The following is an 11,482-nucleotide window of genomic DNA, read 5'->3' as shown; positions in this document are numbered from 1 at the left end:
CACGGGGGGTGCCAGGGCGGCATGGTGCGATTCGCCCGGCCCTACCGCAATTCTCCCACCCGGCGTGGGGGGTGGAGAATCGCTCCCCAGGAGTTAGACATTTCACTGTGATCTGAAATGAGTACACAATTCAACTGAGTACTTCATCTGAAATGTCACTCAATGCACAAATTGATACTCTGGTTCTTCATATCTTTCATAGAATCCCTACATTGCAGTAGGTGGCTATTCAGCCCTCGTGTCTGCACCGACCCTCCAAAAAAGGACCCCACCTAGTCCCAATTCCCTGCTCTATCTCTGTAACCCCACCTAACATTTGGACATTAAGGGCAATTTGGCATGGCCAATCCACCTAATCTGCACATCTTTGGCGTGTTGAAGGAAGCCGGAGCACCCGGAGGAACCCCACGCAGACACAGGGAGAGTGTGCAAACTCCACGCAGACAGTCACCCAAGGTCGAAATTGAACCCGGGTCCCTGGTGCTAACCACTGTGCCACCGTGCTGCCCACTAATCATAGGAGTTTTAAGTTATGCTTTTGATGTACTGAATAAATAAATACATTAATTGAGAGAATTGTGCATTGATACTAGTACCAGTCTGATTCTTATTGAATAGCTCTGTGTATTATTAATAAAAAGTTACTAATTCCAGCAATGTCTAACTTCAATATTCAGTTCCATTCGTTAGTCCTCAGATAATGAAGGAGTCTGTACCTGCATGGAGGGAAACTTGGACAATGTCTAGGTTTGGGCTGATAAGTGGAAAGTAACATTCACAGCACTTAAACGCCAGGCGATGATCCTCTCCAACAAGAGAGGTCTTAACCACCTCCCTTTGATATTCAATGACAACACCTTTGTCAAAACTTCACCATCAACATCTTGGCAGTCATATTTGACCAGAAAACTAACCAGTCACAACAATACTGTGGCTGCAAGGCTAGGTGACTCTCCTCCTAACTCGCCAAACCTTTCCATTAAGCACAAGTCAGGAATGTGATGGAATACTCTCTCTACTTGCCTAGATGAATGCAGTTCAACAATATGCAAAATGTTCAGCACCGTTCCGGATAAAGCAGCTCATGTGATTGGCACCCAATCCATAACCTTAAACATTCACTTTCTTCATCACTCATGCATTGTGTCTGCAGACGGCATTGCAGCAACTTGCCAAGGTTATTTTAACAGTTCTGAGATCTGTGACCTTGACCACTTAGACAAGGACAGGAGGCGCATGCGGACAGCACCACCTGCAATTTTGCTTTCAAGTCACACCCCATCATGACTTTGAAATATATTGCCATTCATCACCGCTTGTTCAAAATCCTAGAACTCCTTACCCAAAAGTATTGTGGGAAGACCTTCACCACACAGACTTCAACTGTTCAAGACGTCAGCTCATCATCACCTTTCCAAGGAAAATTAGGTATGGACAACAATTCTGGCATTGCTAGCATTGCCCACATCCCATGAAAAACAAAAATAGTTGATGCCAAAGGAACAGAGGTGAAGGTTACTTTATCTACTGTTCATTGCTATTTATACACTATTTGGCAGGGCTACTACTATTGCCTTGACTGAACAGTGTCGTAGAATGCTTCCTTCAGAGAATGCAGAGATAGCACTGCTTTATGTGAGCATATTCTTTAACTATATGAATGTAAAATACAACCCCAAAATTATGGGAAGAAAATTACAGGAAGAGGTTAAAAATATAATTTTTAAAAATTAGCATGCACATAATACAAATAGAAAAATATCACTTGAGAATTTAAAAGTAAATATAAATACCTGCTAGTATCTAAATGACCCCTTTCTTATGAATAGTTTTACAAAATAAGTTGAGAGTTATTTGAATCATCAGGTGAAGTTCATCCTAAGAGCAAATTGTAATCGGCAGTTGGGATTTGTTAAAGAAATCCCTGTGTGCATAAATCCTGAGAGCTGAAATATTTGTTAATATAGGCCAGAAGATTATAGAAAAGTAGAAAAAGACACGTCATTTTCAAACATAACTTTCTGTTTGAAGATAAAAATATTCACATCTCACAAAGCTATAGTGACTGCCAATCAAAGTACATTCGAGAAAGTCCAGTTGTCTTTTGTAATGGAACCGTGCTCTGTCATATGCAGGTAACTTGAGGTATTTCTTCCTCTTGGTCCAGCTGCTCATCATCCAAGTCTCTGAAAACATCATCAGTGCGAGACGTTCCAGAAATGCCTCCATATTGATGTGACGGCTCTTTGATCCAGAGGTTTCTTTCTGAAGTAGTACAAGAATCCTCAGGTGACTCTGTTTCTGAAGGCTTAGTTTTACTGGTGGTCACCCCCACATTTCTGTTCCAGTTTTTGTTTTTTTCACTGACCTTTCCTTGTCGAGTAGATTTTTTCTGTAAGTAAGAATCAATAATGCGGCTTGTAGAAATGAAAAGAATACTGAAAATATTCTCGACTGTATTTAAACCAAAGGAGACTGAATTCTCACACACGTTTTGGGGAAATCACAGAACTGACCTTTACGGATAAACTTTCGACCCAAACATTTTAAGCAGTTTCTTTCCTCATCCACCGAGAATGGTATTTCTTTCCCAAATCTCTTAGCATGCAGCTTCCCATTCGAGAGGGTGGACAAGTGATCTGTTCCCAAGCTTCTGCCAATATTAAACTGAATCTAGCTGCTATATCTGTGTATATGAGTGGAATCTATATTACCATTTAACAGGGAGTTGAAACAGATGAATATAACAGGCTACATTGAAGGGGATTAGAATAGAATTACATAGTGAGAGAAGATCAATATGTGAACTGTACGCTTTTGAGATTTCTATTGTCTGCCCTGAGAAATGGTATAAAATGTCAGATTGACCAAAGCTTGCCATTATAGATTTAAAAGGTATTTAAAGGCAATTAAGACCAATCAGGAATAATTTGCAGCCTGCGAAGGAAAGGAACAGCTCTGTTTGGGAGAGTGAGAGAGGCTATGCTTAAAAGCATAGCTTACCAGCGGAGGTGGTAGGGGCGGGCACGATAGCATCATTTAAGAGGCATCTAGACGGGTATATGAACGGGTGGGAACAGAGGGAAGTAGACCTTGGAAAATAGGAGACAGGTTTAGATAAAGGATCTGGATCGGCGCAGGCTGGGAGGGCCGAAGGGCCTGTTCCTGTGCTGTAATTTTCTTTGTTCTTGTAATCCCTATTACTATTCTGTTCATCTTTGCACTTAAAGACACAACTACCATTGGTGAATAAACCATACTTGTTTAAAGCATTCAGCTTTAGTCTATTTGTTTCTTGAACCCTGGGTCCTATAATTCAAGGTGACAGATCCACTGCTTAACTGGCCCAGCAAAATTACAGGTGATGATATGGAGGTGTACCATATGACCTCTCAATGATAAGCAGAGCAAGAAAAGGGTCCAAAAGAACAGGGGACAGGGATTGTGCCATGTTTTATTGGAGATGCCCAAAAGGCAAACTTTGGCTTGGAACCAATGCATGCAATTGAATATCAGACATTGATGCAGGAAATCCTGGCCTCCACTGGAGTAGTTTCCATGGTAACAGCTTAACAATTTCAAGCGTGGACGTACAAGGTGGGGAAACATTTAAGAGTACAGATTTATGAATTTATACATCTGGCCTGGCAATGGTTGCAGCTCAAGACATTTAACCTGGTGAAGATTGTGGAACTGATCACTGCAGACTGGTTCACCAGAGCTCTACCATAAACATCAAGAGGCAGTTCAGACAAGGAGAGCTGGTGGACTTTCGGCGTTGGTAGTTGCAGTAGAGCGACAACTCGCAGCGGAGGAACTGACTCACAATTCAACAAGATCACGGCTGATCCGATTGTGGTCTCAACGCCCATCTTCCTGTCTGCCCTCCATAACCCTGGACTCCCTTGTCTATCAATAAATCTATCTAACTCAGCTTTGAATGAAGTCATGGCCCAGCCTTCACTGCTTTCAGGGGAATGAAATTTAACAGACCAAAAACCTTCTGAAATATTTTGTTCCCCACATCTCACCTAAGCACCTTGTCGTGCCAGGCTGGCATCCAGGTGGCATGCCAGAGTGCCAGGCTGGCAGTGCCATGATACCTGGGTGGCACTAGCAGTGTCAGGGTGTCACCCTTCCTGGAGGGCAACTACCCGGGGGCCTCTGATCCCTGGGAGACCACTCCCCCCCCCCCCCCCCCCCAAGTGGCGTTCCATCTGGCCCCCATTTGTGAGCGGGATCACTGTCTGGTAAATTTGCACATTAGAGCGAGACAGCTAGTGCTGGAGATTAGGCCAGAGGATGCCCTGCCTGTGTGAAGTGGGGAGAGGGGGGCACCTGAGGACTCCCTTATAGGTGGATTCGGGGGTTGTGTCGAGGGTCGAGAGATCATTTAAAATGTTGTCCCAATCTCTTCCTGCACTGAAAGAGCACCAGGAAACACCTGGCTAAATGCACTCGTCATGGGTTGCAATTTGGTTAGATCATGCCCGGCATGTGACAACATGGCATTCCCCACTTGAGTTTCAACATGGATTATACCCTTGGAGTCTCTGGATTGCAGCTCAAAACCAGAACAACTGGAACATAGGAACAAGATTAAGGCCACTCTGCCCCTCAAGCATGCTCCCCACCTGTACCACACTTTGTGTGAAGAAGTATTGCTTAAAATTAGAGCCAAACCTTCAAGGAAAGTTATGTCCCCTTCGCCTTAGACTCCCCTACCAGCAGGAAAAGCTTCTCTATATCTGTCATATCAATTCCTTTCAAACCCTAAAAACCTTAAGACCAGAAGAACCATAAGACATAGGAGCAGAAGTAAGGCCATTCGGCCCATCGAGTCCACTCCACCATTCAATCATGGTTGATTTCAACTCCATTTACCCACCCTCTCTCACCCATAGCCCTTAATCCTTGTGTAAATGCACCTCATAATGTAATCCTTGGAGCCATAGTGTCATACGTAGGCTTACAACACTGCAATGAGTTACTGTGAAAAGCCCCTAGTCCGCCACATTCCGGTGCCTGTTTGGGTATACAGAGGGAGAATCAGAATGCCCAATTCACCTAACAAGCACGTGGGAGGAAACCCACGCAGACACGGGGAGAATGTGCTGACTCTACACAGACAGTGACTCAAGTTGGGAATCGAACCTGGGACCCCTGGTGCTGTGAAGCACCAGAAGCTAACCACTGTGCTATTGTGCCACCCAATGACTCACAACTACATTACATGACATCAATCACAATTCAGCACCCCCTTATGTATTTCATTATCAACGGAGGACATATAAACCCAGATCATTCCTTTGAGTTTGGAGCAGTGCAGAATTACATGGACATTTCCTACTTTGTATTGCTGCCATTACATCAGTGTACATGTCCTGTTCAAATATTTGGAATGCTAAGAAAACAATATCATAAGACTAACGTTCTAAATTGAAAATGCTGCAATTCCTGATGTTACCATTAATTTACTCACCTCTAATGGTTCCAGATGCAGATCAGGGCAGGGTGTGGCAGGTCTCTGTAAGAACATCACTTGTTTTGTTGCTAAATTTCCTTCACTGTAAACATGAAATCGTATGTGAAATTGATTCAGACTGAATTATTGTAAAACAATAACAATGAATCTATCGTAGGCGTCCTGGCTTAAAATATTTCATGTAAACGTTTTGTTTTGATGATGAAAAGCTCAAAGAAGTTAATGGATTAAAACATGGTAATTTGCCGGCCAAGTACACCACCAGCCCGGTAGTGGTGGCGACCCTGCGGATATGGGGCCAGTGGAGGAGGCATGTGGGGGAGATGGGGGCGTCTGTCTGGGCGCCAATCTGCGACAACCATCGGTTTTGGCCCCCGGCAAGTATGGATAGGGGGTTCCGAGTATGGCGGCGAGCAGGGGCGGGAAGGGTGGGTAATATGTTTCCTGGAAGGGAGCTTCGCGAGTTTGAGGAGCTTGGAGAGAATTTGGGTTGGTAAGGGGAAATGATTTAGATACCTACAGTTGCACGACTTTGTTCGTAGACAGGTCCCATCTTTCCCGCGCCTCCCGCCAATGGGGATCTTCGACAGAATAGTCTCTAGGAGGGAAGAAGGGGAGGGCAGAGTCTCGGGTATATATAAGGTGCTCATGAGGGAGGAAGGGTCCCAGACAGAGGAACTGAAACTTAAATGGGAGGAGGAGCTAGTCGGGGAAATGGAGGATGGGCTGTGGGCAGAGGCCCTGAGTAGGGTAAATTCGACCGCGACATGTGCTAGGCTCAGGCTGATCCAATTTAAGGTTCGTTCACCGGCCCATATGACGTGGCTTGGATGAGCAAATTTTTCGGGATAGAGGACAAATGCGCTAGGTGCGCGGGAGGACCAGCGAGACCATGTTCACAATGTTTTGGGCATGCCCTAAGCTTAGTCGGGTACTGGGAGGGGATTTGCGGGGGTCATGTCCCAGGTGCTAAAACAAGGGTGGTGATGAGTCCAGGGGTGCAATTTTTGGGGTTTCGGAAGACCCGGGCGTCCAGGGGGAGAAAGAGGCCGATGTGTTGGCCTTGCTTCCCTGATAGCCCGGCGACGAATACTATTGGCGTGGATGGACTCAAAGCCCCCGAAGACTGAGTGGTGGCTTGCGGAATGTCGAGTTTCCTGGGGATGGAAAAAATTAAGTTCGCCTTGAGGGGATCTGTGCAGGGGTTCACCCGGAGGTGGCAACCATTTAGTGACTTCTTTGCGGGAGAGTGTAGCGTCAGCAGGGGGGTGGGTGGGGGGGAAAGGGGGGGCAGAGTAGAGTAGGAGGAAAATATGGCGGGTAGTACCGGTGGGAGGGGAGCGGGCTTGTGCAATATGTTACGATGGAAGTATTGAAAGTACGTGGAATGTTGCAACATTTTTGCCTTTTTTGCTTTCTTTCTGATGATGTCTGTAACTGTTTATAAGCCAAAAACTACCTCAATAAATTGTTTATTAAAAAAAAACATGGTAATTTGCTCATTCCTCATCAGATTTAAAAGGAAGCTCTGCGATTAGCTTTTTTTTTTTTATAAATTTTTTTTTTTAAATTGAGATTAACCCAATTATTTTATCCATTAAGGGGCAATTTAGCGTGGCCAATCCACCTACTCTGCACATTTTTGGGTTGTGGGGGCGAAACCCACGCAGACACGGGGAGACTATGCAAACTCCACACGGACAGTGACCCAGAGCCGGGATCGAACCTGGGACCTCAGTGCCGTGAGGCGGTTTGTGCTAACCACTAGGCCACCGTGCTGCCTCTGCGATTAGCTTTAACAGTAATGTTCCAGTTCAGTTCACCTAGGAATTCCTGAAGCACAACTTCTGCATTGATCTGGGGGCAGTTTTTAAAAAACAATCATCCGCCACTTTGATTTTGCAGACTTGCGGCTAGCATGGTGAAGCATAATGTCCAAAGGCCAATCACCTCTTCAGGATGAATGTTGGATATCTCTTATGAGATTCTCTGATTCTCCCGTGAAAATATGCATCTCAGAGGATGTACCAGACTCAGCTAATCTGAGAGCATCACCTTCTGAAATATTATTTTATCATACGTGAATCCAGAATACTGAAGCCATAAAGGTCAAATGTCCTCTGGTCTTTCTGCAGCAATGTGGTGGCAGTGCTCCATGTGTATCCTGATGGGTAATAAGTCATGCACATTATATCAGCAGCTTTCTATCCTTAAACTTCCCAATTATTCCAATAAATCCCGAGCCGCGATATTAACCCCTTTCAAAGATGGGTGGGAAGACTTGGGGATAAATTCTACAAAAAGTGAAATTGTTTCAACTTGATGCATTGCCATTTTACAGCAACAGGTTCCTGTGGACAGAGTCCCATCTAGCCGGGCAGAGATACTTTATCATCGCATTTAAACCAGGCTCCCAGAATGCAGTTGGGGGGTTGATCTGAATTTGTTAGCTGGGTTTCCCAGTGCTCGTAAAATAAGGCAGCAAAATGGAGTTGGGAGTGGCTGGTTCCAGAAGATGGTGTTAGCCTTGCACCTTGTAAGATAATGGTTTGTTGCACGGTGGTGAACTCTATGTTTATGTATTGCTAGGTGTGACTCAAGGGCCACACTCTGGCATGGCAGCCACTGACACATTTGTTGCAGAGCAAGATAGTGGCTGAGAAGGTGCATGATGTGCTGACCTTTGTTTTCTCTGGGCCCTCTCTTCAGCATGCTGAGCTTCTTCTTCTGCCCACCTCTTTTAATGCCCTTCCAAACAGACAGCCGCCACATGTCACCATCATCAGTGACTGTCTCCAACTTGTCAGTGTCACCATCTCAAATCTGCTTGCACATGTCCTTGCAGTGGACTTATGGACACCCAGGAGGTCATAACCAGTAGCTAGTTCATCGTACAGAAGGGTATTCAGCTATCATCCATCCGATGAACATGGCCCAAGCCAGGGCAGTCCTTGTTGACTTAGCATGAATGTATGCCGATTAAATTATCATTCTCCAGGACCTCAGAGTTACCTTCCTGCCGAGAGATAACATGATACATTAGAAACTTTCTCCCGTCTAGTGATGTTGTGCAGGTATCTCCCTGTAGAGAAAGGTATGCTGAGGACACAGACTTGGTAGATACACAGTTTGGTGTTCTCAATCAAGTTGCTGTTGTTGCACTAAACATAACAGCTGCAGCTTTTGTGATGGTATGTCAATTTCAGCATCAAATGACAGATTGCTGGTGATTTTAGAGCTTAGATATGTGCAGATATTGGGCGAGAATCTCCGTTGGCTGAAGGCAAAATCAGGAAACATGATTGAGCTGAGAATAGGTTGTGACGGCAAAATTATGGCAGCCGCCGATTTGATGCCAATTCACAATTCTCCGTCATCTCGACAGCGGCTTCAATTTGGTCCGGAACGCACGTGCAGTAAACGCCATTTGCATATCATTAGTGGGCACGACCGAGTATTCTCCGGTCCTCCTCGATCCTCCGCCCCGATGGGCCGAGTTCCGTATGGCGTGGTTCACTTGTGCTTTTAAAAATCATGAAACAGGTATCAAAGAACAAAGAACAAAGAAAAGTACAGCACAGGAAGAGGCCCTTCGGCCCTCCAAGCCTGTGCCGAACATGCTGCCCGTCTAAACTAAAATCTTCTACACTTCCGGGGTCCGGTATCCCTCTATTCCCCATCCTATTCATGTATTTGTCAAGATGTCCCTTAAATGTCACTATCGTCCCTGCTTCCACCACCTCCTCCTGGCAGCGAGTTCCAGGCATCCACTACCCTCTGTGTAAAAAACTTGCCTCGTACATCAACTCTAAACCTTGCCCCTCGCACCTTAAACCTATGCTTTGTTCTGGATGGTGTTGAGTTTTTGAGTGTTGTTGGAGCTGCACTCATCCAGGCAAGTGGAGAGCATTCCATTACACTCCTGACTTGTGCCTTGTAGATGGTGGACAGGCTTTGGGGGGGGCGGTGTCAGGAGGTGAGTTCCTAGTCTTTAACCTGCCTGATAGCCACATAATTAATGTGGCTCGCCCAGTTCAGTTTCTGATCAATGTGACCCCAGGATGTTGATTAAGGGGTATTCGGCGATGATAATGCCATTGAATGTCAAGGGTCGGAGGTTAGATCCTTTCTTGGTAGGAGATGGTCATTGCCTGGCACTTATGTGGCACAAATGTAATTTGTCACTTGTTAAGCCCATTTGGAAAAGGACTGCTTTATTATCTGAGGAGTCACGAATGGTGCTGAACATTGTGCAGTCATCCGTAAATGTCCCCACTTCTGACCTTATGATGGAAGGGATGTGATTGATGAAGAGGTTGAAGATGGTTGGGCACTGCCAGTCCTGGACGTGATCTGGACTCAACCAGGATCTGCATGCCCGTGGCCATGGAACACAGGGAGTGTACCATCTCCGTCTGGACTGCACCACATCATCCACTGACTGTGCCACCAATTCTGGGTCTGTGTCACATCAGCCAGTGACTGCTCCATGTCCCTCTGGATCGGCCACCTCCCTCTGTGTCAGCACCATATAGGCCAGTGCCTGGGCAATGCCACCGACGTTTCCCAGCCATGGCCCCTGTGACTGGGCCACACTCAGAAGCGTCGCTGCAATTTCCAGGTGGCTCTGACGCATGGCTGCCTGTGAGGCAGCAACCCTGTCCTGGCCTCGGCCAATGCCTGTACAGAATATCCCAGGCTTTGGACATGCTGATCAATAGCCAAAACCCTCAGCACCAATGCCCCCACCGAGGACTCCACCTGTGCAGTGTTGGCCTGGGTGTCCCGCATTGTGGCCACCACCCCTGCTCCTGCATGGGGTGGACCCTCCCAACTCCACCTGCAGGTGCTGGATGCTCGCTGGCAATCCCAGTAATCCCTGAATGCATCAACCATAGTCGATGGGACTGTCCATTCCAGAAGTGCGCAAAACCCACCTGGATGGCAGCTAGTCCCTGGGGTTGGCCCCGCCCTCCGACCATCCACCCCCTTTAATTTTCTTACCGTCACCAGCTGTACCGTATCAGCTGTGTGGTAAGCACCAGATAGTGTCCCAGGAGCTTCTTCACTAAAGTGCCCAACCGAGTTGAGTGTCTCTGGTATGGTGGAGGGTGTTGGAGACAGCTATGACGGGACGTCAGTGTCATCATTGGACCCGAGCTCCGGGTGTCCTGAGTGCTGTGTCGAGGGCTGGTGTCCGACGTGCTCTCATCGTCAGTGCTCGGCTCACAGTGGGGGCTCCAGCTGTGGCACTGACTGGGGGCGGGGACGCCTGATGGACCCACCCCATCTCCAGTAGGTCCTGCAAGACGCAAGATAAGACACATGATTGGACCGCAGTGCGGGGGGAGTGGAAATGGTGGCAGCGGTGTGAGGGTGGGTGCGTGGGGGAGGGTGAGGGTAAGGGCGGTTGGGGGGAGGGGGGGGGGAGGAATGGAACACGACAGTGTTAGACAGTCAGTCCAGTGCATGCAGCGCAGAGGGTGGGAAGCTGGTGGCCAGGGCACCCGGCCATGGCGGCTGGTATAGGTACCGGCATGTGGTGCAGGGTGGGGGTCCAGCCACCCTCCAGGTTGTGGCAGGGGGATGGGGGCAGGAGGAGTTAGGGTGTGTGACGGAGGGTTGCGAATGTGTGGGGGGGGTTACCTACTCACCCTGGCTGCCCTGAGGAGGTTGTGCAGTTTTTTCTGGCACTGCTGGCCGGTTTGGCCAATGTTGCTGGTGGCGCTGACCGTGTCTGCCACCTGTGCCTGGGCACGGCGAATGGTGGCGGCTGGCAGCCTCCTTCCCCAGCTGGGGTACAGGTTCAACCGCCTCTCCTCCAACGTGTTCAGGAGGGTCTCCAGCTCGGCGTCTGTGAAACGCGGTGCCGCTCACCTTGCTGCCATCTTGTTGTCTGGGATGGCGTGTGTGGGGATTGCAGTGTGTATCTGCAGCTGCAGCTTGTCAGCCTCCTGAGAGTCAATTGTGGAACCGGCGAATCCCACACCGTTTCCA

The 11,482-nt window shown here is 47.5% G+C and overlaps 1 protein-coding gene across 2 annotated transcripts in view; it reads right to left on the bottom strand.

The window, feature by feature from the left end:
* Window positions 1-464: 464 nt before the first annotated feature.
* rftn2 (raftlin family member 2) overlaps window positions 465-11,482 on the bottom strand; it is a 128,569-nt gene continuing 117,551 nt past the window's right edge. For both annotated transcript variants that reach the window (XM_038789078.1, XM_038789079.1), the window contains 2 exons: window positions 5,483-5,567; window positions 465-2,392 (listed from right to left, as the gene is read on the bottom strand). In XM_038789078.1, the coding sequence (XP_038645006.1) occupies window positions 2,126-2,392; window positions 5,483-5,567 (352 nt within the window). In that variant the 3' untranslated portion in view covers window positions 465-2,125. The remainder of the gene's footprint in view (window positions 2,393-5,482; window positions 5,568-11,482) is intronic.

This window comes from Scyliorhinus canicula, chromosome 2 (assembly GCF_902713615.1).
Source record: "Scyliorhinus canicula chromosome 2, sScyCan1.1, whole genome shotgun sequence".
Taxonomy (NCBI): Eukaryota; Metazoa; Chordata; class Chondrichthyes; order Carcharhiniformes; family Scyliorhinidae; genus Scyliorhinus; species Scyliorhinus canicula.
This window is presented reverse-complemented; position numbering and strand designations above follow the sequence as displayed.